Source organism: Ranitomeya variabilis, chromosome 4 (assembly GCF_051348905.1).
Source record: "Ranitomeya variabilis isolate aRanVar5 chromosome 4, aRanVar5.hap1, whole genome shotgun sequence".
NCBI lineage: Eukaryota > Metazoa > Chordata > Amphibia > Anura > Dendrobatidae > Ranitomeya > Ranitomeya variabilis.
Window position 1 is genome coordinate 407,286,358 of NC_135235.1, and position 26,931 is coordinate 407,313,288.

A 26,931-nucleotide genomic window follows, 5' to 3' on the forward strand; every position below is an offset into this window, starting at 1 on the left:
AAACGAAAACAAAAAAGCTCCAGGGGGTGAAGGGGTTTAGAAGCATGGATATGGACATACCTATGGAAATAGACATAGATATATAGATATATCTCTATCTATCTATCTATCTATATCCATCTATCTGTGTGTAATGGAGTGTGGGTTGGACAAATGTAAAAGAGGAGGTTGGACAGAAATGACATCACAAATCTTTCTGAAGCTAGAGGGGGAGAGGAGGGAGGGGTTGGGGTGTGTTTTGGAGTGGGTGTGGTAGGTTCCTTAGTAGCAGTGCAATGCATCATGGAACTTGTAGTATTAGAGCACAATAACTCAGGAGAAAGGAAGTTGTCGATTAACCCCATGAGAGCTGAATCCAGCACTAAAGATGTGCTGCTACAGCATGATAAAAGGTAATATTGCTAAAATAAACACAGTAGATGTTTTCAGTGGCCCATAATAGCAAGATTTATGAAAAAAAAAAAAAAAAAGGTTATAGTAGTGGACAACTACTTTAATAAACGAGTCGTGGCTGGAGAAGCCGTCATGCAAGTCTGGGCCAGATGGAAAACTCAGGAAAAGTGAATGAATCCATCAGAAAGTCATCTGTAAGTTACTATCTATAACTGTGCTGTAATACCTTACGTTCTGCAGGACTGATATAGTTGTAAGCAGGGGCATACTCAGATGCCCCTCCCCCAAGCTAAACCCCTAGTTCCGCCTCTGGCTCTATCCCATGCTGCTACGTAGCGGGGTACCTTTGCAGAGGAGCACAGGGGCACACTAGCCATCCAGATCCCGAGCTGTGATTACAAGCTGTCCAGTATAGCTATAAACTTGTGCTTTTAATTTGGGAAACAGACTGCAGTAGTGTCGGTAACCTAGGCACAACAAGCAGTAAACAATAGGATTAAATATTGTTCTGGAGAGAGGGATTGTTTAATAATAAGAAAATATCAAAGTCAATGTTTATACAGGCATTTTACAATTTTAACAATTTATCATGACACAGCCAGGGGGCTGCCCATTTGGCAAGTACAGATCTGTCCTCTTATATAATAGTGATCAGCTGGATTAATGAGCAGAGCACACTGTTCATTGTATTCTTTCATTGTTCCACTTTTCTATTTTTCCTAAAGAGTTCAGATCTAATTCTGTAGAATATTATTATACCTCCCTAGAACGGAACATTCATCTGAAAGATCTGCTTTAACCCTTTCACGACATGTCCCGTACTATTACTGCACATGCTGTGAATCCCCCTTTGATGTGGGCTCCGGAGCTGAGCCCACATCAAAGTCGCGACATGTCAGCTGTTTTGTACAGCTGACATGTGCGCGCAATAGCGGCGGGTGAAATCGCTATTCACCCGCCGCTATTAACCTGTTAAATGCCGCTGTCAAACGCTGACAGCGGCATTTAACTACCGCTTCCGGCCGTGCGGCCGGAAATGAGCGCATCGCCGACCCCTGTCACATGATCGGGGGTCGGCGATGTGTCAGGACAGTAACCATAGAGGTCCTTGAGACCTCTAAGGTTACTGATGCCGGCCTGCTGTGAGCGCCCCCCTGTGGTCGGCGCTCACAGCACACCTGCAATTCAGCTACATAGCAGCGATCTGATGATCACTGCTATGTAGCTGAGCCAATCGAGTGGTGCCAGCTTCTAGCCTCCCATGGAGGCTATTGAAGCATGGCACAAGTAAAAAAAAAATGTTTTTAAAAATATGAAAAAAAATATAAAAAATATAAAAGTTTAAAACACCCCCCTTTCGCCCCATCCTAAATACAACAATAAAACCAAATACGTGTAGGTTTGATTTTTTATGACCGCGTTCAGAATCGCCTGATCTATCAATAAAAAAAAGCATTAACCTGATTGCTAAACAGCATAGCGAAAAAAAATAACGGGCGATCAAAAGAACGTATCTGCACAAAAGTGATATTATTAAAAACGTCAGCTCGGCACGCAAAAAATAAGCCCTCACCCGACCCCAGATCACAAAAAATGGAGACGCTACGAGTATCGGAAAATGGCGCTTTTTATTTTTAATTTTTTTAAGCAAAGTTTTGAATTTTTTTTCACCACTTGGAAAAAAAAAACCTAGACATATTAGGTGTCTATGAACTCGTAATGACCTAGAGAATCACAATGACAGGTTAGTTTTAGCATTTAGTGAAGCAAAAAAGCCAAACAAAAAACAAGTGTGGGATTGCACTTTTTTTGCAATTTCACCGCACTTGGAATTTTTTTCCCGTTTTCTAGTAAAAGACATGGTAAAACCAATGATGTCGTTCAAAAGTACAACTCGTCCCGCAAAAAAATAAGCCCTCACATGACCATATTGGCGGAAAAATAAAAAAGTTATGGCTCTGGGAAGGAGGGAAGTGAAAAACGAAAACGCAAAAACAAAAAAGGGCCGCGACTTGAAGGGGTTAAGGCACGGCCAGGGTAAGAAATTCCCATCCCCTAGAGCTGCCAACCCACAGTGTATATACATACATAATCTACACACGCATGCATACATTATGTACAGACACAGTTAAGTCCATATATATTTGGACAGAGACAACATTTTTCTAATTTTGGTTATAGACATTACCACAATGAATTTTAAACAAAATAGTTCAATAATTGGACAATTGCCTCCAAGGCTATTTCATGAACAGGTGTGGGCAATCCCTTCGTTATGTCATTCTCAGTTAAGCAGATAAAAGGCCTGGAGTTGATTTGAGGTGTGGTGCTTGCATTTGGAAGGTTTTGCTGTGAAGTAAACATGCGGTCAAAGGAGCTCTCCATGCAGGTGAAGCAAGCCATCCTTAAGCTGCGAAAACAGAAAAAACCCATCCAAGAAATTGCTACAATATTGGGAGTGGCAAAATGTACAGTTTGGTACATCCTGAGAAAGAAAGAAAGCACTGGTGAACTCATCAATGCAAAAAGACCTGGGCGCCCACAGAAGACAACGGTGGTGGATGATCGCAGAATAATCTCCATGGTGAAGAGAAACCCCTTCACAACAGCCAACCAAGTGAACAACTCTCCAGGAGGTCGGCGTATCAATATCCAAATCTACCATAAAGAGAAAACTGCATGAAAGTAAATACAGAGGGTTCACTGCACGGTGCAAGCCACTCATAAGTGTCAAGAATAAAAAGGCTAGACTGGACTTTGCTAAAAAACATCTAAAAAAGCCAGCACAGTTCTGGAAGAACATTCTTTGGACAGATGAAACCAAGATCAACCTCTACCAGAATGATGGAAAGAGAAAAGTATGGCGAAGGCGTGGTACAGCTCATGATCCAAAGCATACCACATCATCTGTAAAACACGGTGGAGGCAGTGTGATGGCTTGGGCATGCATGGCTGCCAGTGGCACTGGGTCACTAGTGTTTATTGATGATGTGACACAGGACAGAAGCAGCCGAATGAATTCTGAGGTATTCAGAGACATACTGTGCTCAGATCCAGCCAAATGCAGCCAAACCGATTGGTCGTCGTTTCATACTACAGATGGACAATGACCCAAAACATAAAGCCAAAGCAACCCAGGAGTTAATTAAAGCAAAGACGTAGAATATTCTTGAACGGCCAAGTCAGTCACCTGATCTCAACCCAATTGAGCATGCATTTCACTTGTTAAAGACTAAACTTCAGGCAGAAAGGCCCACAAACAAACACCAACTGAAAACCACTGCAGTGAAGACCTGACAGAGCATCAAAAAGGAGGAAACACAGCATCTGGTGATGTCCATGAGTTCAAGACTTCAGGCAGGCATTGCCAACAAAGGGTTTTCAACCAAGTACTAAAAATTGAACATTTTACTTAAAATTATTGAATCTGTCCAATTACTTTTGGTCCCTTTAAAAACAGGGTGGCACATGTTAAGGAGCTGCAACTCCTAAACCCTTCATCCAATTTTAATGTGGATACACTCAAATGAAAGCTGAAAGTCTGAACTTCAACTGCATCTGAATTGTTTTGTTTAAAATTCATTGTGGTAATGTCTATTACCCAAAATTAGAAAAATGTTGTCTCTGTCCAAATATATATGGACCTAACTGTACATGTACATAACATACTTGCACCTACATATATACACACAAACATACGTACATACACCTACATATATATGTACATTACATACACACACGTACATACATATACATTACATACACATACATAATGTACACACACATACATATACACATTACATACACGCACCTACATACAGTACACAGCAAAAGTTTGGACACACCTTCTCATTTAAAGATTTTTCTGTATTTTCATGACTATGAAAATTGTAAATTCACACTGAAGGCATCAAAACTATGAATTAACACATGTGGAATTATATACTTAAAAAAAGTGTGAAACAACTGAAAATATGTCTTATATTCTAGGCCAGTGATGGCGAACCTATGACACGCGTAGTCATTTTCAGTGACACGCGGCCGCCGGCCACGGCTCCATAGAAATTGCATCCTTAAATTGCATGGCAAGCCGTTCCGATTTTTTATCGGATCGGATGCCATGCAGGAGGCCTGTAGGCCGAAACAACAGAGCTCCGGCGCAGAGCGTCTAGGCCTGGGACTTCCGGTAGACCTGGCGCAGCTCCCGGAAGTCCCAGGCCTAGACGCTCTGCGCCGGAGCTCTGTTGTTTGGGCGGCAGGAGCAGGAGGTCGGCGGCGGGACAGGAAGGCTGGCTGCACAGCGGAGGGGGCAGCCTGCTGCAGAGCACGGCCGGCGGAGACCACGGAGCGGAGCCGCGGAGAGCTGCTCATCGCGCTTCACTCTCCGTCACCGCAGCCAGCAATGCATGGCCTCCCAGTGGCAGGAGGAAGCAGGCGGACTCTGGCCACGGCTCATGCTCCCAACCCCCTCCCGGGGGGGAAACACACACACACTTGAGCCATTACTGAAGGAGCTACGTGTGCTCCGAGGAAGCCAGGCCAGTTCAGAGGAAAGGAAGTGAACAAAAATCCTCAGAGGAGCTCATCACACGCTATGTATGGAGGGCGCCTGCCATTGTCGCACACTGCCCCTGGTGCCGCCACTAGAATGACTGGGGGTATTGTAGAGTACACCAAGGGCCGGAGGGAGAAAAGCAAAGGACTTTCACTAATGTCCTGGACAGTCACAGGACACTTCTAATTATAAGCTAGTGATTAGCATCTGCCCTGCACCCCAGCATCAGTGTACAGGAGGGACCCATCATCTGCCCTGCACCCCAGCATTAGTGTACAGGAGGGACCCATCATCTGCCCTGCACCCCAGCATTAGTGTACAGGAGGGACCCATCATCTGCCCTGCACCCCAGCATCAGTGTACAGGAGGGACCCATCATCTGCCCTGCACCCCAGCATTAGTGTACAGGAGGGACCCATCATCTGCCCTGCACCCCAGCATCAGTGTACAGGAGGGACCCATCATCTGCCCTGCACCCCAGCATCAGTGTACAGGAGGGACCCATCATCTGCCCTGCACCCCAGCATTAGTGTACAGGTGGGACCCAACATCTGCCCTGCACCCCAGCATCAGTGTACAGGTGGGACCCATCATCTGCCCTGCACCCCAGCATCAGTGTACAGGTGGGACCCAACATCTGCCCTGCACCCCAGCATCAGTGTACAGGAGGGACCCATCATCTGCCCTGCACCCCAGCATTAGTGTACAGGGGAGACCCATCATCTGCCCTGCACCCCAGCATCAGTGTACAGGAGGGACCCATCAGCTGCCCTGCACCCCAGCATTAGTGTACAGGGGAGACCCATCATCTTAGTTCACGGCACCCCACACAAGTTAAATAATAGCAAGACCAACAAAAGAAACCAACTGACAGATGAACAAAGAAGTCACTAAGCAAGTAAGTTAATTATAATTATACATATTTGTTATTTAAACTATACATGTCGCAAAATTATGGTTTTTTTATCAAGGTGACACACCACCCAAGTTATGTTCGTTTTTTTGGCGAATTTTGACACACCAAGCTCAAAAGGTTGCCCATCACTGTTCTAGGCTCTTCAAAGTAGCCACCTTTTGCTTTGATGACTGCTTTGCACACTCTTGGCATTCTCTTGATGAGCTTCAAGAGGTAGTCACCGGGAATGTACAATTTTCATAGTCATGAAAATACAGAAAAATCTTTAACCCCTTAACGACCGCCGATACGCCTTTTAACGGCGGCAGTTAAGGGTACTTAAACCACAGCGCCGTTAATGGCGCTGTGGAAAAAGTGAATAGCGCCCCCCAGAGTCGTATTTTCTCTGGGGTCTTGGTTACCGGGGGTAGCCGAGACCCCAGAGAACATGATTCGGGGGCTTTTTTACCGACTCCCGGGTTGCGATCGCCGGTAATTAACCGTTTACCGGCGGTCGCAAAAATAACCCAAAAAACGCGATTTCCCATTTAATTTCTCTGTCCTCCGATTTGATTGCACATCAGAGGACAGAGTAATGGGGTCCCCGATCGCCCCCCGATACTCACCAGTCTCCCCCGGTGCTCTTCATGGCTCCCGATGGGCGCCGCCATCTTGTTCCGGCCAAAAAATGGCGGGCGCCCGCCGTCCGGCACCCGGAAGATCTTTGGGGTCTCGGCTGCCGGGGGTAGCTGAGACCCCAAAGAACATGATCGGGGTCGGTTTTTACCGACCCCTGTTTTGCGATCGCCGATAACTGTTTACCAGCGACCGCAAAAAAAAAAAGCGATGTGTAATTCTGTCCTTTGATGTGATCGCACATCAGAGGACAGAGAAATAGGGGGATTCGGGGACCCTGTTATACTTACCGGTGTCCCTGGGTCCTCCTGCCCGCTGGCTTCATCCGGTAAGAAAATGGTGGGCGCATGCGCAGTGCGCCCGCCATGATCTGCCGGCCGGCAGCTAGAGGAATTGGGGCTAAAATTAGGGTTAGGGTTGGGGCTAAATTTAGGGTTAGGGCTAAATTTAGGGTTGGGGCTACATTTAGGGTTGGGGCTAAATTTAGGGTTGGGGCTAAATTCAGGGTTCGGGTTGGGGCTAAATTCAGGGTTGGGGCTAAATTTAGGGTTAGGATTGGGGCTAAAGTTAGAGCTAGGGTTAGAGTTGGGGCTAAATTTAGGGTTAGGATTGGGGCTAAAGTTAGAGCTAGGGTTAGGGTTGGGGCTAAATTTAGGGTTAGGGTTGGCTCTAAAGTTAGGGCTAAGGTTGGGGATAAAATTAGGGCTAGGGTTGGGGCTAAAGTTAGGGCTAGGGTTGCGGCTAAAGTTAGGGTTAGTTGGGATTAGGGTTGGCATTAGGGTTACGTTTGGGATTAGGGTTAGGTTTGGGATTAAGGTTAGGGTTGGGATTAGGGTAAGGGGTGTATTGGGATTAGGGTTAGGTTTGAGGTTAGAGTTGAGATTAGGATTAGGGGTGTGTTGGATTTAGGGTTCTGATTAGGGTTATGGTTAGGGTTGGGATTAGGGTTAGGGGTGTGTTGGGGTTAGGGTTGGAGTCAGAATTGGAGGGTTTCCACTGTTTAGGTACATCAGGGGGTCTCCAAACGCCACAGCCAATTTTGCGCTCAAAAAGTCAAATGGTGCTCCCTCCCTTCTGAGCTCTGCTGTGTGCCCAAACAGTGGTTTACCCCTGCATATGGGGCATCAGCGTACTTGGGATAAATTGGACAACAACTTTTGGGGTCCAATTTCTCTTGTTACCCTTGTGAAAATAAAAACTTGGGGGCTAAAAAATCTTTTTTGTGGAAAAAAAAATATATTTTTTATTTTCACGACTTTGCATTATAAACTTCTGTGAAACACTTGGGCATTCAAAGTTCTCACCACACATCTAGATAAGTTCCTTGGGGGGTCTAGTTTCCAAAATGGGGTCACTTGTGGGGGGTTTCTACTGTTTAGGTACATCAGGGGCTCTGCAAACGCAACATAACGCCCGCAGACCATTCTATCAAAGTCTGCATTCCAAAACGGCGATCCTTCCCTTCCAAGCTCTGCCATGCACCCAAACAGTGGTTTACCCCCACATATGGGGTATCAGCCTACTCAGCATAAATTGCACAATAAATTTTGGGGTCCAATTTCTCCTGTTACCCTTTTGAAAGTAAAAATTTGGGGGTGAAAAGATAATTTTTGTGGAAAAAATATGATTTTTTTTATTTTCATGGCTCTACATTATAAACTTCTGTGAAGCAGTTGGGGGTTCATAGTGCTCACCACACATCTAGATAAGCTCTTTCGGGGGTCTAGTTTCCAAAATGGTGTCACTTGTGGGGGGTTTCTACTGTTTAGGTACATCAGGAGCTCTGCAAATGCAACATGACGCCCGCAGACCATCCCATCAAAGTCTGCATTCCAAGCGGCGCTCCTTCCCTTCCGAGCCTCGATGGGTGCCAAACAGTGCCCCCCCCCCACATATGGGGTATCAGCGTACTCAGGACAAACTGGTCAACAGATTTTGGGGTCCAATGTCTCCTGTTACGCTTGAGAAAATAAAAAATTGCAGGCTAAAAAATCATTTTTGAGGAAAAAAAAAGGATTTTTTATTTTCACGGCTCTACTTTATAAATTTCTGTGAAGCACTTGGGGGTTTAAAGTGCCCACCACACATCTAGATATACATACGGGGTATCGACGTACTCAGGAGAAATTGCACAACAACTATTCTGGTCTAATTTCTCCTGTTACCCTTGTCAAAATAAAAATTTGGGGGCAAAAAGATCATTTTTGTAGAAAAAAATCAATTTTATTTTCACGGCTCTACTTTATAAACTTCTGTGAAGCACTTGGGTGCTCAAAGTGCTCACCACACATCTAGATAAGTTCCTTAAGGGGTCTAGTTTCCAAAATGGTGTCACTTGTGGAGCGTTTCCACTGTTTAGGCACATCAGGGGCTCTCCAAACGCAACATGGCGTCCCATCTCAATTCCAGCCAATTCTACATTGAAAAAGTAAAACGGCGCTCCTTCTCTTCCATGCTCTGCGGTGCGCCCAAACAGTGGTTTACCTCCACATATGGGGTATCGGCGTATTCAGGAGAAATTGCACAACAAAATTTATTGTTACATTTCTGGTGTTACACTTGTGAAAATAAAAAAAAATGCTTCTGAAGTAAAATGTTTGCAAAAAAAAAGTTAAATGTTCATTTTTTCCTTCCACATTGTTTCAGTTCCTGTGAAGCACGTAAAGGGTTAATAAACTTCTTGAATGTGGTTTTGAGCACCTTGAGGGGTGCAGTTTTTAGAATGGTGTCACACTTGGTCATTTTCTATCACATAGACCCCTCAAAATGACTTCAAATGTGATGTGGTCCCTAAAAAAAAAATGGTGTTGTAAAAATGAGAAATTGCTGGTCAACTTTTAACCCTTATAACTGCCTAAGAAAAAAAAAATTTGTTTCCAAAATTGTGCTGATGTAAAGTGGACATGTGGGAAATGTTATTTATTAACTATTTTTTGTGACATATCTCTCTGATTTAAGGGCATAAAAATACAAAGTTTGAAAATTGCTAAATTTAAAAAATTTGCCATATTTCAATTTTTTTCATAAATAATCGCAAGTAATATCGAAGAAATGTTACCACTAACATGAAGTACAATATGTCACGAAAAAACAATCTCAGAATCAGCGGGATCTGTTAAAGCGTTCCAGAGTTATAACCTCATAAAGGGACAGTGGTCAGAATTGTAAAAATTGGCCCGGTCATTAAGTACCAAATTGGCTCTGTCACTAAGGGGTTAAATGAGAAGGCGTGTCCAAACACCTGTTTGTACTGTCTGTCTGTCTGTCTGTCTGTCTGTCTGTACTGTCCATACATTACACACACACACATAAATTACACACATACAAAACCTACATAAATATACATACAAATGCACATGCGTATGTTACATACACACTACATTACAAACATACACCTACACACAAGCATGCATATTCATTATATACTTACACGCACCTATATCTATTTACACTCATGTACACACACATACACACACCTACATACATGTGTACATTGCATACACACACGCACCTATATACAGTACATTCACACATACATATACACACAAACATACGTACACAGACGCACGCACCTATATACATATGTACAGTACATTAGTACATACACGCACATAAATTACACATCCATAAATATACATATAAATCACATGCACATACGTACATTACATACACACTACACTACATAATGCACGCTACACTTGTGCTTCCTTCTCTAGTAGTACAAGTACAGCCAAATCCAGCCAGTTCCTCCTGCGCATGCGCGCTGCTGAGGGGCTACGTGTGCTGTAAACAACGCAGTGTAATCCCGCGATGCGTCTCCATACAGCACACATGGCGGATGGCACGTGTTTATCGGCGGAAGTGCATGTTTCGTAGTTCCGGTTTCCGCAGCTCAGAAGTGGAGGACCATGGACGGCACAGAGTAAGTCGCCAGGCGGTAGAATCCGAAGGCATCAGCGCCAGTGTTAATATGTTGCGGCTACCGAACGAGGGGAGGTTGCTGTGAACATGGCGGCTGCGGGCATGCCGCCATTATGTGGAGGATTTGGGGCAGAAGTGGGCATCAGCCTATAGGAGACCACAGCTCAATTTCTGTACTGCAGGATACCAATGAGACGCAAGTTCTGATTGGCTGCTGCGGAACGTAAGGCTGTTCAGCATTCTTAGTGAGCTGTATATGGGACCACCATGGTCAGGCTGGTTGTGTGTGGACTGTACGGGCTCCTGACCCATTACCTCATCTCGTGACCCCAACTAAAAGTGTCATGTGCTGCTATATTCTTGTGTGAGTAACCCATAACCTTAAGAGGGGTGTCCAGTGAAAACACATTAGCACCCTTCTCTTCTCTGCAGGATGTGATAAGTTCCTGATGGGTTGGGGTCCGCCTGCTGTGCGCCCCTCCACCACTCCTCAGGATGAGAGAGTTCCATTCATTCTGTATGGGGCAGTGATTGAGCATACGCACTACTGCTGCATCCGCACTGTCCCCCACCATCTGCGTGTGTGGCTATGTGACGGCGTGTGTTCACCGCACAACCCCGTTAAAGCACAAAGTATTGCGCCTTTCCCCTACCTGTCACTGCATTGTGTGACCCGCCGAGTAGCTCATCTGTTCTAGGCTATGTCCTAGGAGGGCATATGGGCAGAGTCTGGGGGAGACCTGCTAGGCACCTGGGGGGCATGTCCTGTCTGATATATGTTGAAGGGGCTTAATGTTATACAGGACGTGACTGCTGCTTCCAGTGGGCTCAGTGGTTTTGTGCCATCTGCATTTGCTTCACTGAGCCCAGTGATTGGCTGCATGTATCACATCCTGCATGATGTCGCCACCCTCTCTACACTAATAAAGCCTGCGGGGCAGTGGTGGGACAATGGTGCTGGAGCTGTAGAGGTTAAAGTGAACCTGTCACCAGGATTGTGCTCAGTAACATACAGAGTGTCAGGTAGGGGCCTTTATACTGATTACAATGATACCATGGTTGATGAAATCTGGCTTGTGGTTGTTTCTTAATCTTTTTAGTTTTGTGTTAATGATATGCTCGTGCCCTAAGGCGGGACTGGTGTATGTGGTGCCCTGATTAGGTATCCATAATGCAGATTGCTGACAGGTCTCTGATCCCTCACTGACCTGCCCACTAGTTTACACAATGTATATATGTACATACTGCATAAAATAAACACTTTGGCAGGCAGGTGCCAGCCGTGGTGCCTGTGCTGCATCATAATCTCATGGTTACTGTGCACTTAATCCCTTTTGCAGATTACTTGAGCGAGGTAAAAAAAAAATCATTTTGAAAATGGCACCTGCACAGTAGCAGCTGTCTGTTTGTATATAGATTCGATAACTGCTGTTGAACAGGCGCCGGCGGCACCATCTTGCTGGAGAAGAAAAAAATGCCGCAGCAGGCTGCCCCGTCCAGACTGGTGCGCCGCGGCAGGCTGCCCAAACAGGAGGCAGATCTGTGCTGCTGATATGAAAGTGCAGTAAAGGACTTCTACCTCTCTTGAAGAATTGTGTGTACAGGTTTTCTGTCTATGGTTGTAAACTAAAAAAGAATACATTAATCCTGTTCACTGACAGCCAGCGGAGATCTCTACAATGGGGAAGAACTGGAAACAAGCAGACATTTTTGCATCTTGATGAATGCTGTTGTCCATTTCTCACCTATCTCCTTGATGGGTGATAACTGACTGGTAAAAGCCCAACTGCTGGGGTCAAGACGCCCAACGTCTGCTCCATTCATTCTCTATAGGTCTGCACGAAGAAGCTTTGGCAGCCCCATAAGTTATGACCGACGCACAGGCACCACATGTTGCTCCATTCTTTCAGGGCTAATATTCCCCGTTTCGCAGATTGGGTACCAGCAGAGTGACCCCCACCCTATGGATAGGTGATGGCTTGTTTTCACCGGTTTACTCCATTAGAGAGGCTTATAAATCGTTATTGCTAGAATTTGTCAGTGCTTTGTAGTCATTGGGGGTTCAAGCTCTTAACACCCCAAGAGCTCTCATAGTTGGGGTCTCCATAAATGTCTTTGAAGACGCCATGTACCTAGGAAACTTTCTACCCAATTTCATACTAATATCTTACGCACAAGCCACATTCTCTTGTTAAACTCCTCTTTTTTTTTTCCTTAGACCACGGAAACTTCCGCGGGTCCCAGAGAATCTACTGAAGAAAAGAAAGAAATATCAGGGGCTTAAAGCAGCAGAGGCCAAGAGAGCGCTAGAGGAGAAGAGAAAGGTGATGGACCTGGCAGAACTGTGCACGTGAAGGGGATAAACAGGGCTTGGTAACTAGGAACTTCATATCGTGAGTCGTGATGAGCGAGTGTACTCGTTGCTCGGGTGGTCGCCCGAGTATTTGACTGCTCGGAGATTTAGTTTTCATCGCCTCAGCAGCATGATTTACAGCTATTAGCCAGCATAAGTACATGTGGGGATTACCTGGCAACCTCCACATGTACTCAGCCTGGCTAATAGCTGTAAATCATTCAGCTGCCATGATGAAAACTAAATCTCCGAGCAGTCAAATACTCGGGAAACCACCCGAGCAACGAGTACACTCGCTCATCACTAATCGTGAGAGATCTGACCTTCTAAGTTACCTCCACCGTCCTCTGACCTGTCACTTCTTGGCTCTTTTCCATGTGAAAGTTGTGTGTTTTGTAATAATCCTGCAGAGGGATAGCGCTCAGCATTTCTAGTTTCTCATTTTCCCCTTATTGGGTTGCGGTGCAATACCAGACACTGCTTGTGGTTCAGAGGGGAGCTGTTTTTGGAACTTTTCTTTTCAGCTCTTTGTTCCTTTTAGATAAGCTCTCCCATCATAGTTTTTAACGTCTTAATATATTGCAGTCATCAAATTATATAGCACTGAGTACTTACAATTGCTCATTTTGCCTTTCTACTCAGCTACTTATTGGGAGCAGGTACGTTAAAGATGAAATGATCTCTAAAAGTTAAAGATGACACATTTCCTTTGTATTTTAGGTTAAAAAATATATATATATTGTATTTTAGGTTAAAAAAAAAAATATATATATATTTTCATCTTTTACATTTTACAAATTACGAAAATGGACCTATGCAAAATTTTGGGCACCCTGCATGGTTAGTACATAGTAGCACCCATTTTTGCAAGTGTCACAGCTTGCACACTCTTTTTGTAACCATCCAAGAGTCTTTCACTTCTTGTTTGATTGATTTTCATCCATTCTTCATTGCAAAATGTTTCCAGTTCTGTGAGATCCCTGGGTCGTCTTGCATCCCCTGTTATTTTGAGGTCTAGCAACAGATTTTCAATGATATTCAGATCAGAGGACTGTGAGGGCCATTGTAAAACCTTCAGCTTGCGCCTTTTGGTGTAGTCTGTTGTGTTGTGGATTTTGACATGTTTAGGATCATTATCTATTTGTAGAAGCCATCCTCTTTTCAGCTTAAGCTTTTTTACAGATGGTGTTATGTTTGCATCAAGAATTTGTTGACATTTCATTGAATCCATTCTTCTCTCCACCCGTGAAATGTTCCCTGTGCCATTGGCTGCAACACAACCCCAAAGCGTGATTGATCCACCCCCATTGCTTAACGTTTGGCGAGATGTTCTTTTACTGAAATTCTGTTCCCTTTTTTCTCCACACATACTTTTCCTCATTGTGTCCAAAGAGTTCTATTTTAACCTCATAGAGTTCTTGTTTCCAAAATTCAACAGGCTTGTTTAGATGTTCTTTTGCAGACTTGTGACGCTGAACTTTGTCTAGGAGGCAGGAGAGTTGTTTTTTTTTTTTTCTGGTAACTGTTCCGTGAAGGCCATATTTGTGTAGTTGTCTCTGAACAGTAGAACAATGTACAACAACTCCAGAGTCTGCTAAATCTTTCTGAAGGTCTTTTGCAGTCAAGCGGGGGTTTTGATGTGCCTTTCTAGCAATCTTACAAGCAGCTCTCACTTAAATTTTGCTTGGTCTTCCATACCTTATCTTGATCTCCACTGTTCATGTTAACAGCCATTTTTTAATTACATTTCGAACTAAGGAAAGGGCAACTTTGAAAACGCTTTGCTATCTTCTTATAGCCATCTCCTGCTTTGTGGGCCTCTGCTATTTTCATTTTCAGAGTGATAGCCAGCTGCTTAGAAGAATCCATGGCTGCTGTTTTTTGGCACAATGTTAGAGGAGGCTGGGTTTTTATAAAGCTGGGAAATTTGCATCACTTGGCCTTTCCTAACGATGATAGTGAACAAGCCATAACCCTAACAGGCTAAGTAAGGTCTGAAACCTTGGTCAGTTATCTGAGCACACAAATCTGCAAGGGTGCCCCAACTTTTACATTGGCCCGTTTTTACTTTTTATAATTTTTAAAATGTGAAAGATGAAAATAAATATTTTTTTGTTTGGCTATATATAATGGAAACATCGTCTTTATCTTTAGCCCTTTCAGAGATCATTTCATCTTCAGCTTGCTGAACTGTTCACAATAACAGTAATTTTGATCCTAACTTTTACATGGCACTTTTCTCATTTCTCTGCTCTATGTAGAAACAGGAAGTCTCTTGCCCCTGCATGACTCATTCCTCTCTTCTGACCCAACTTCTCCTCTCCCTGCCAGGGACTTTTGCAGTGACTCATGACTCATACAGGTTAAATTGACCTGTTTCTACATAGAACTTAGAAGGATTCAGCTAGTCAGTTTTTAATCACGCAATGCCAGACCTAATGGAAAACAGAGGAATTAGCTGGGTGAAGGCAACATGAGCAATTGTAAGTACACGTGCTATATAATATAAGAGGATAAAAACTTTGATGGGAGAAGGAGCGCTTCTTTAAATTTAGTACAGATTCTTTGTGGGGTTTGGGATCTCTAAATTTACTTTTGTCTGTTTTCCTTCTCTTTACAGGTTCCACTGGGAAAACAGATAAAGTTTAAACGTCTTGAAAGTTTTGTGCGAGACTCCAGAAGAAAGCTGAGAGATGACACCAGGTTACGCAGGATGAAGATCTATAGGAAGAAAGTCCCCAACATATCCAATGAGAAGCTTGCCTTTGTAGTGCGAATTACGGAGTACGTTGTGATCCTCTTTGCACAGTGATGTGCGCCCTAGCAATATGCTAGTTACTACTTCCACCACTGTTGTCCCAGTATTCCCTGATTAACTCTTCTCACCCTGCAAAGTAGAAATGGTGTGGGGGGCCTCTGATCTGTGACTAAAAGGGGTGTCTGGAACCCCTTTAGTGTGAAGACAATGATGACCTACTTTAGGATAGTTATGTAAAGGGAATTGGTTACCAGGTTATTGCGCCCCTTCTGAGAACAGTATGATGTAGGGGCAGATACCCTGATTCCACTTACTTTACTGGTTGCTGCAGTTATGATTCAAATTTGTTTTTCTCTGCTGCAGGTCTAGCAATTCTCTGAATGCTGAGCTCTGTATAACCTCAGCCCACATCTTGGGCAGCTTTCTGTGTACTTGGCAAGTTTAGGCCTATGCACATCAGTGGTAAGTGCGGGGTTATACAGAGCTCATGAATATGGAGCACTACATGGCAGCAGGTTTACTAGTCCTCCAGTGATCACTGCTTTATCAGCAGGGGACTTTATCAAAATTACAGTAAACAGCCCTGGAAGTGACACAGCCCTGGAATCTGAGTCTTGGCTCCTACATTATGCTGTTCTCATGTTTTGCATGGCAAAAACTAGTGACAGAGTGCCTTTAAATGCCAAGGAGAGGAAGAAGGGGTGAAACCTTGTGAACTATTGTTGGAGTGGTCGTTAAAGGGGTGTTCCCATCTCCAAGGTCCTATCCCAATATGTAGCAGATGTAATATTAGCAAATGCCTCCAATTAGAAATGTAGCATAGTTCTGATTAATTGTCACCACATGTGCAGGGCATTGCAGTAACTTAGATATCCATGATTATGACCACTAACACTAACCGCCACTATATTCTTGGTTGTATCCATAGATACCTAAGCTACTGCAATGCCCTGCACATGGGTAAGCAACATAGTGAGCGAATCTTGGCGATGGGAATACCCCTTTAAGTTAGAGGAGATATTTAACAGCTCTCCTTATGAGTTCTGCATATGGTAGAGTACAATTGCAGGCGTGCTGCCATCTCGTCCTTCATCGATAGTTCATATGAAATTAAGTGTATGTACCTTTAGGGCAGGTCATCTGTATTATATGTGTGAGGTCCCAGCACCTGGCATTCCCACCACTAAGCTCTTACTTGTGACTGTAATATGGTATGTGACCAAATGACTGTAGCAATAAGAACTCATGTGGCTGATGGGAAGTTCTCTTTTTTTTCTTCATACTTTTACTGTGCTTCTGCATCTTGTAGTGGTCTGTATATAGTTTTCTGCCTTTCACTCTTGTCTGATCTGTTACATCTGCTTCTTATAAAGCTTTCTGTTCTCTCGTCTCAGCATTCAGGGTGTGAACCACCAAGTGCTCAATATCCTGAAAACCTTCAGACTGGGGAAGATTTTCGCTGGTGTGTTTGTGAAGCTGACAGAAGAATCTGTGAAGATGATACAAATGATTGAGCCATATGTGGCATGGGGGTAAGAAGCGTTATTAGGCATGGGGGAAGAAGCGTTGGGTATGCTCTATAGTGGCTCACTGGGCCACAAACTAGAGTGAAGAACTTGCTTGTATTTTTAATTTGCTCCATCACTTCTGTAAATTCTGGAAATACTCTTCTGGGAAATTCCATGGGAGGCCATAGAACATCTAAGAAAAGCTGTTCTGATAAATGGGTAGGCTTGTCTATGGGACTGTAAAGCGGCTAGCCATTTCCAGCTGTCCCATGATCAGTGAATTGAGCAGAGGTGAAGCATTTTCACCTTTGCTACATTCTGGAGGGATCTGCAAAGCCAGATTCCAGGGATTTAGAGCTCCTTTCTCAGGATCGATTGAATGCTTCCAACATTCGGTAAGCTATCCGATATTCCAAGGATAGAGGATAACTTGATTTTTGGAAATAACCATTTAATACAAAATGATACTATTACTTTTTCTGAATGCCTGATTATAGGAATTGTTTGATGTCCCTACATATATTTTAGGCTTATATTACCTGACCTCATTTTACGTTGCAGTATCCCAAACTTGAAGTCTGTACGCGAACTTATCTTAAAGCGTGGACAAACAAAAGTGCAAGGCAAAAAGAAGCCCCTGACGGACAACAATATGATAGAAGAGGAGTTAGGTAAGTGTCTTTTGTTAAAAAAAAAAAAAAGTTGCGGACACATTCAGTGAGGTTTTTCCTTTTAGTATTTATAAGCCGAAATCGGGAGTGGAATTTTGCTAGTGTACTACACTGATATACCACCAAATAGGCGAGGGATTAACCTTATTGGCTCTAGAATGAAGGAGGCAAAGGGTGCTTGTTGTGTAGCCCTTCGCCAATGTCTCCTGCGGGCTCCTTTTTTTTTTTTTTTTATATATGTGTGTATGTATATATATATATATATATATGTGTGTGTATGTATATATATATGTATATATATATATTATAGCCATGTAGTCAGGTTTTGGCTATAATGAGTGACCATGCAGCATTCAAAGAGGTTAATTGGGACTTGTAACTGCTTGATTTTAGCTTTTCAGAGGTGATACCCATCTGTCTAGATACAAATCGTTACCCCACATTTGTGAAGGCTTCTGTATGGCTACGTTCACATTTGCGGCCAGCGCCGCAGCGTCGGGCGCCGCAGCGGCGCCGCATGCGTCATGCGCCCCTATATTTAACATGGGGGCGCATGGACATGCGGCGCACTTGCGTCGGGGCGCAGAGGACGCAGCAAGTTGCATTTTTGCTGCGTCCAAATTCAATGAAAAAAACGACGCATGCGGCGCAAAACGCAGCGTTGTGCATGCGTTTTGCTGCGTTTTTGTTTGCGTTGTGCGCTGCGGCGCCGACGCTGCGGCGCACAACGCAAATGTGAACGTAGCCTATCTAATCCCTGTCTGAGTAAAGGAGGTAGTTTCATGCCTTTTGCCACATTTTTCAATCGGTATGACTTAAATTGCACCTCTATTTATTTATCTTTTTTTATTGGCCACTTTTTTTTAATTTTGCAATTGCTAAATGTCAGTTGCTGCTAAATTTCCCCTCCCTTTGGAGTAATTTAGGTCAAAATAACGTATGTGAGTCTGGGCCAATTAATACCCTTATTCATTGACTATTTTCTCTCCCCTTCTGTCATAGGAAAATTTGGAATTATCTGCTTAGAAGATGTGATTCATGAGTTGTATTCAGCAGGAAGCAACTTTACAGCAGTAAACAAGTTCTTATGCCCCTTTGAGTTGTCTATATCCCGTCATGCAGGCATTAACAGGAAAGGCTATCTCACTGAAGTTGGCGATCCCGGAAACCGAGGCGCTGGTATTAACCAACTTATACGAAAGCTCAACTGAAGGTGAGGAGATGGCTGCTAATTTATGGTGAATGTCCTCTTTCCCCGATCATTTCTACTATGGCTAAGGCTCTGTTTCTCTGTCGCCCATGACGGTGGGCGGATCCCCTCTCTCTGTGGTGCCAAGGACAGGAAACCTACAGATAAAAAGGCGGTACCACTCTCCCGCATCAGTTGGTTTCCTGTCCTTGATGGGAGACCTACAGACTTACCAGAAGAAGATCATCGTGGGATTCCGGGGCCAATCAGTCCGACTCAGGCAGCTGGGGTCCCTCTGCCTCGGCTGGTGTGGTGACCCGAAGCGCCACCGCTGGGGCTAGTGGGCCTCTAGGGTGTGCGGGGGAGGTGACATGGAGTTCGCGGTCACCTCCCTAGGTAAGATGCAGCAGTGGCAACATCCAGGGGGGTCCCTCTGTGGTTGCGGGAGAGGTAGCGCGGCTCTCCCCCCTTCAAGCGTCAGTCTGCACACTGCATGGCCAGGAGGCGTGCAGGGACCGCGCATTCAGGCTGCGAGCAAACCGGGCGCTCCGGAGAGACAGCGTTTCATGTGCGCCATGGGCAGCGCCATCTTGGGCCGCGTGCGCGGGAGCTCCTGCGGCGCCGAATGGCGTGGGCGCCGGCGTTCTGCGAGCGCTTCTGCGCAGTCGCCGGATGGGCGCTTCTGCGCAGGCGCCGGATGGGCGCTTCTGCGCAGCCGCCGGCGGGATTCGCTTCTGCGCAGGCGCCGGCGGGGGAGCGCTTCTCGCAGGCGCCGGATGGGCGCTTCTGCGCAGGCGCTGGGAACGAGGCCGCAGCTATTGCGCAAGCGCGCCACAGGAGCGCGGCGGTATAAAATGGACCTGGCTCCAGTCATCAGGAGGCGAAAGACCGCAGCACAAGCAGCGGCACAAGCCTCAACACCAGCGCAGAGCGCAACACTAGTGCAGAGCACGGCACCGGCGCAGAGCGCAGCATCAGCGGCCAGAGCATAGCAGAGCGGCGGTCAGCCGCATCATCAGTCGATTGACAGCAGCCTACGTGAGGCCATACCTGCAATCAGAATGAGTGACATGGCATCACCCTTACCTGAGTCACCACCACCACCATCAGCATCGCCGCAGCAGCAGCAAAAACGGCGACAGCAAAAAGGACACCACCGGTAAAGAACGCCAAAGGTCCCAACATAGCAAGGAGTCCAGTACGGCGTTGGGGAAAAAGACGGACATGGAGCATCCTCAACCGGTATTTATGGGTCCTGGAGGTGGTAAGTGATCTTCGTGAAAGTTAGAGACAGTAAGGGTATTATTTGTCTCTTTTCCTCTAGGGAAAGAAGAGCTTAGGGAAAACCAAGCATAGGATTTGTGCCCTGTGTAAAGAAGATCTTCCAAATACCTGGGAGAAAAGACTCTGTAGTATATGTATACAGCAAACAGTATCCGAGGGGCTTCCCGGGTTTGCAGCTGACCTCAAAACCCTGATTAAGAATCAGGTAGAAGACACCTTTAAGTCTCTGAAAAGGGGAAAAAAATGGAGGAAGACTAAACACAGGTCTCCGTCCCCGGTGTCTAATACAGACAAGGATAGTGCGGACTCAGATTCATCTGACTCCTCCACCTCCTCCTCCTCTTCTTCGTCATCGTCTTCTTCCTCTGGGGGTCACAGCTGTTTCCCCTTAGAAGACACCGATGGCCTCATTAAAGCAGTGAGGAGCACTATGGGGTTAGTAGACTCTCACCCCAAAAGGTCGGTTCAGGACATCATGTTCGGAGGTCTTGAGCAAAAGAAAAAGAGGGCTTTTCCACTCAATGAAACTATTTCCGCACTAATCAAAAAGGAGTGGAAGAAACCCTTGAGAAAGGCGTTATTGACGCCAAAAAGGAAGTACCCCTTTGAAGACGAATCTTGCTCCTTCTGGGAAAAAGCCCCCAAGCTAGACGTAGCCATTGCTAAAGCGTCTAAAAAATTTGCCCTCCCTTTTGAGGACATGGGGGTCTTGAAAGACCCTATGGACAAAAAAGCGGATGCTTTTCTCAAAAGTGCCTGGGAAGCATCTGGAGGAGGTCTAAAGCCAGCAGTCGCAGCCGCATGCACGTCCCGTTCATTAATGATTTGGTTAGACCAACTGGAGGGCCAGCTAAAGGGGAAGGCGTCCCGTGACTCCATACTGAACACCTTGCCGGTACTAAGAGGGGCGGCCGCGTTTTTAGCAGATGCTTCTGCTGATTCTATTAGATTGGCTGCCAGGTCAGCGGTCTTCTCTAACGCGGCAAGGCGCGCCCTCTGGCTTAAGTGCTGGCCAGGGGACTTACAGACGAAGTCTAAATTATGTACTATTCCTTGTGAAGGGGAGTTTCTGTTTGGTCCCACCCTGGATGACATCCTGGAGAAGGCAGGAGATAAAAAGAAATCTTTTCCTGCCCTGGGTTTCCCCGCTTACAAACGGCCCTTTCGGAGCAAGAGGTTTTTCCGTAAAAAGCAATTGAGAAACCAGGGAAAATGGGAGGATAAGAAAAACAGAAATAAAGGGTACCTGTTTAATAAAAACCCCGGCGACAACAAGAAACCCTCTCAATGAAGGTTGGCCCCGGGTGGGGGGGAGATTGTCACTCTTTCTCCCGGCCTGGGAAAAGATTACATGCGGCCAATGGATCCTGGGCATAATAAAATCAGGTCTAAAGCTAACATTTCTGAGAACTCCTCGTCCCTTCTTTTCAATAACCTCTCCAAGGTCTTCAGCGGAAGAACAATGGGCATTAGAGAACGAGGTCCTAGGACTAGTGGACAAGGGGGTTCTTCTAGAAGTCCCTCCACAAGAAAGAGAACAAGGTTATTATTCCCCTCTATTCCTGAGAAAAAAAACAGATGGGTCTTACACGACTATCATAAACCTGAAGAGCCTAAACAAATACCTAGAGATTCAACCATTCAAGATGGAGACGATAAAATCCTCTATAAAAATGCTTTTTCCTCGGTGTTTTATGGTAGTCCTGGACCTGAAGGATGCCTATTATCACGTCCCCATCCACATAGAACACCAGAGGTTTCTCAGGATAGCAGTTCATATCAGGGGGACATTACGCCACTTTCAATTCTCAGCCCTACCGTTCGGACTGGCAATAGCCCCGAGAATATTCACAAAAATAATTTCGGAGGTAATGGCTCATCTCAGAGAGCAAGACACCTTGATTGTACCATACCTGGACGATTTTTTGATTATAGGCTCCTCCCCCCAACACTGCAGCAATCAGCTGGATACAGTGACAAGGTCCCTACAGGATCTGGGTTGGCTGATAAACTTAAAAAAGTCCAGACTGGTACCTTCCCAGGTCCAAGAATATCTGGGTCTAATACTGGACTCTATAAAGGAAGAATGCCGTCTTCCAGAGGAAAAAATACAGAGGATGATAAGACGAGTGGCCAAAATACAAGCTCTCCCTTCTATAACACTACGCCAGGCTATGTCCCTCTTAGGATCCATGACTTCGTGCATACCGGCGGTCCAATGGGCGCAGCTCCATTCGAGACACCTTCAATGGCAGATTTTATCAGAAGAGATCTCTCTGGGAGGGCATTTAGAAAGTCGGTTGAGATTATCTCCAAAAACAACTCAGTCACTAACCTGGTGGGCATCACTAAGGAATCTTTCCCAGGGAGTCCCATGGGTAATCCCAATCTCAAAGATACTGACGACAGATGCAAGCCCCAGTGGCTGGGGGGCTCATTTAGGCTACCTAGTAGCTCAAAACACCTGGCCAACATCCCTGCGGGAGGAATCCTCCAATATGAAAGAGCTCCTTGCGGTCAGGTTCTCCCTCCAGGAATTCTTGGGGGCCCTTCACTCCCACCATGTCAGAGTCATGTTGGACAACAGGGTGGTAGTAGCATACCTGAATCACCAGGGGGGGACTCGCTCCAAAAAACTGATGGAGGTAACCAACGAAATTTTTCAGATAGCCGAGAGCAACCTTTTATCCCTGACAAGTCTACACATAAGGGGGGTGGACAACTTCAAAGCGGACTTTCTAAGCCGCTCCAGTTTAAAGCAAGGGGAATGGGAGCTAAATCAGACGGTATTTACCCAGATTACAAAAAAATGGGGGGTTCCCAACATAGATCTCTTTGCCAACAACACAAACAAAAAAGTAACCTCCTTTTGCTCCATAAATCCTCAAGGGAACCCGGTAGCCCTGGATGCGTTTCTGATTCCATGGCGGCATCATCTAGCTTACGCATTTCCCCCATTTGCCCTGATTCCGGCAGTGCTGAGGAAGATTCGGGAGGACGGGGCTCATGTAATCTTGATAGCCCCGTTCTGGCCGAAGAGACCTTGGTTCTCTTGGATGAGGAGAATGTCGATATCCGACCCGTGGGTACTCCCAGACCTCCCAGGCTTGCTCTCCCAAGGGCCGATCAACCATCCACAAGTTATGAACTTGCACTTGACGGCCTGGCATTTGAGAGGAAGCTACTAGAGGATAGAGGGTTTTCACCAGCATTAGTATCCACTCTCTTACAAAGTAGGAAACCGGTCACGACAAAACAATACGGGAAGATATGGAAGAAATTCCTATCATCATCAGGTTCCAAAGTAGGAGAAAAGGTTCCCCTTAAAACTGTATTAGAATTTTTACAAAAGGGGTTGGAGATCGGTTTAGCCACGAGTACCCTGAAAGTCCATGTGGCATTGTTGGGAGCTCTGTTTAATTACGATCTGGCAGGGAATCGGTGGGTTTCAAGGTTTATCAGGGCAGCAAGCAGATCAAGGCCAATTCCAATTAAAACCTCCCCTCAATGGGATTTAAATTTGGTCCTTAGAGCCCTGACTAAACCTCCCTTCGAACCCTTGGAGGAGGTCCCGTTAAAAATCCTATCCCTCAAAACTTCCCTGCTGGTTGCCCTCACATCCGCTCGTAGGATTAGCGACATACAAGCTTTATCTGCTAACCCTCCATACACTCAGGTTTTAGAGGATAGAGTTATTCTCAAGATAGATCCTGCATACCTCCCGAAAGTGGCTTCCCGGTTCCATAGAACTCGAGATCTCTCTTCCCTCCTTCTGTCCTAACCCTAAAAATAAAGAGGAGGAAGCATTACATACGCTAGATGTAAGGAGATGTCTCATACAATATTTAGAAGCCACTAGAGAGAGTAGGGAGGATGCCTCTCTTTTTGTATGCTTTCAGGGTCCCCGAAAGGGGAAAAAAGCCTCCAAATCCACTTTGGCAAGATGGGTCACGGACGCTATCAGCTTGTCATATTCGTCAAGTGGAGTGTCTGTTCCAGGGGAAGTCAAGGCTCACTCAACGAGGGCAGTGGCGGCTTCTTGGGCGGAGAAGGCCGGAACCTCTATCGATCAGATATGTAGAGCCGCTACTTGGTCATCACCTTCCACATTCTATAGACACTATAGATTGGACCTTATTTCCTCTTCGGACCTTACTTTCGGTAAAAGGGTTCTGGAAGCGGTGGTCCCTCCCTGAATGTACAATCTATGAAATCTCTCCGTGGTGCCGTCATGGGCGACAGAGAAAAATATAGTTCTTACCGATAACGGTATTTCTCTGAGCCCATGACGGCACCCGTACATTCCCTCCCTTCACTTATGGGTGTGCACGTTAATATAGTGCCATAGTTTATTTTTTGATAGTTTTGATAGGCCACGTGGTATCTCAATTAAGTTAATATAAAGTAATGTTGAAACTAATAAGCTGTTCCATAGTCTCCCATCGGTCTCTAGTAAACAACTGATGCGGGAGAGTGGTACCGCCTTTTTATCTGTAGGTTTACTGTCCTTGGTGGGCGGATCCCCTCTCTCCGTGGTGCCGTCATGGGCTCAGAGAAATACCGTTATCGGTAAGAACTATATTTTTTTTCAGATATGTAGCTCCAAATAAATGGTTAAACAGAAGTGATCAGCTAGCTCTGGCCCACTGGTGTTAGAGGCTGGTACTGGCTGTATAACTCAGCCAACAACCAACCATACATGGAGCCAGCTCAGTTCTTGAGCTTGTTCCATAAACCCACATCCAACGTTTGGAAGGGGTGTAGTGGTTGGGGTGGATGAGGAGGGAAAACTGTAAACCATGGAATGGAGAACTTGTATAAGATGCCCCATGTGTTCTGTGTCCATTAGCTAATGGTGTAATGTATGTTTTTATTTCAGGCTGACCAGATATTCAGGAGCTCACACTTGGGAATCGTCAGTGCCCTTTAAAGTGACTTTCAATGATGTATTAATACAGACGTGTTCTGCTCGTCACATGCTTGTTGCCTATAATGAAAACTGTACAGAGACTTTTCAGCAAGGAGCAGCGAGATCCCTGAGACGTTTGTATATCTGATGAGCCTTCCCACCATCTCCAGACGGGACCTGGCAGAAAGGAATTGTACATTGACTGTAAAGTTTACCTTTCGATTCTTAACAACTTCCAAGCTACTTGTGCCTATGAAAATGGTTGACTTGTGTGGCCGATGGGCTGGAGTACTTTCATCGTGTATATAACAGTGTGATGGAATGAGTCATATGCTATCAAGCATATTTTTTTTTTGTATATCTCTAAATTAAAGTTTATATGTACAACTCTATTTGGACTGGTTCGTATGCGTTTGGAGTGGAGACATTATTCAGATTCCGAAGGTCAATCTTTTCCAATAATAATAATTTGTTGCAAATGGGTCTCTGTGCTAATTATCTTTAAAGGGAACCGGTCACCCCCAAAATCGACGAAGAGCTAAGCCCACTGGCATCAGGGCTTTATCTACAGCATTCTGGAATGCTGTAGATAAGCCCCCGATGTAACCTGAAACATGAGAAAAAGCGGTAGATTATACTCACCCAGGGGCGGTCCCGCTGCGGTCCGGGTCTGATGGGCGTCACGGTCCAGTCCGGGGCCTCCCATCTTCTTACGATGACGTCCTCTTCTTGTCTTCACGCTGCGGCTCCGGCGCAGGCGTACTTTGTCTGCCCTGTTGAGGGCAGAGCACAGTACTGCAGTGCGCAGGCGCCGGGAAAGGCCAGAGAGGCCCAGCGCCTGCGCACTGCAGTACTTTGCTCTGCCCTCAACAGGGCAGACTAAGTACGCCGGAGCCGTAGCGTGAAGACAAGAAGAGGACGTCATCCTATGAAGATGGGAGGCCCCGGACCGCGACGCCCATCGGATCGGACCACCCCCCCCAGGTGAGTATAATCTAACCTCTTTTTCATTTCTCATCTTTCAGGATACATTGGGGGCTTATCTACAGCATTCCAGAATGCTGTAGATAAACCCTTGATGCTGGTGGGCTTAGCTCATCGTCGATTTGGGGGGTGACAGGTTCCCTTTAAGTCCAGTGAAGGTGAGTAGGTGTGGATATACTTCCTTAGATTTGACACGACTAATAATAATGTAAGTTCCCTAATTGTAAAGTGCTGCAGAATTGGTTGGTGTAAAAGCAAGTAAAACAACTGAGCAAAACAAAGAAACAATACATATACAAAACCACAATGGTCATACCCTGACCCTATCTTTTGGCTGAACTGTGTAATGAATAAGAAAAAAATTGATACACTACTAACAAAATTGTTTAATAAAAAAAATAAATCTTGTTCCCATTCCCACCAGAGTGGAGCAACTCCTTAATCCACACAAGTAAGAAAATTGACTGCACACTATGTGGTGTTATAATCTTCAGTTTGATATTTTTGAAGACCCGTTGGATAAGTCATACAAGTAACATAAGCAAATCAGTGTGCGAAGGCTATGGTGGAGGACAGGGTCAGCGGTGACATCAGCTGATCCATCATTCCCAATAGGTGAATATAGAGGTTATAGTATATTCACATTTTGCTTTTTACTCTGTCGCCTCATTGGGGGACACAGGACCATGGGTGTTATGCTGCTGTCCACTAGGAGGCGACACTATGCATAATCTGAAAAAGATTAACTGTGGCTCCTCCTCTGCAGTATACACCCCTGGACGGCATCAGCCTTCTCCAGTTTTTGCTTAGTGTCGCATAGGAGGCACACCTAAAAGATTTTTACTCCATTTTTTCCGACGGGATTACAGATGAAG

The 26,931-nt window shown here is 45.3% G+C and overlaps 1 protein-coding gene across 4 annotated transcripts in view; it reads left to right on the forward strand.

Moving 5' to 3' along the window:
• The window catches only part of RPL7L1 (ribosomal protein L7 like 1), a 66,249-nt gene extending 40,785 nt beyond the window's left edge, over positions 1-25,464 (forward strand). The window contains exons 1-7 of one of the 4 annotated variants that reach the window (XM_077251134.1): positions 10,252-10,401; positions 12,619-12,724; positions 15,374-15,537; positions 16,906-17,043; positions 17,581-17,690; positions 18,693-18,903; positions 25,043-25,464. In XM_077251134.1, the coding sequence (XP_077107249.1) occupies positions 10,388-10,401; positions 12,619-12,724; positions 15,374-15,537; positions 16,906-17,043; positions 17,581-17,690; positions 18,693-18,901 (741 nt within the window). In that variant the 5' untranslated portion in view covers positions 10,252-10,387 and the 3' untranslated portion in view covers positions 18,902-18,903; positions 25,043-25,464. The other 3 variants (XM_077251133.1, XM_077251132.1, XM_077251130.1) reach the window with 3 other exon arrangements.
• The last annotated feature ends 1,467 nt before the right edge of the window (positions 25,465-26,931 follow it).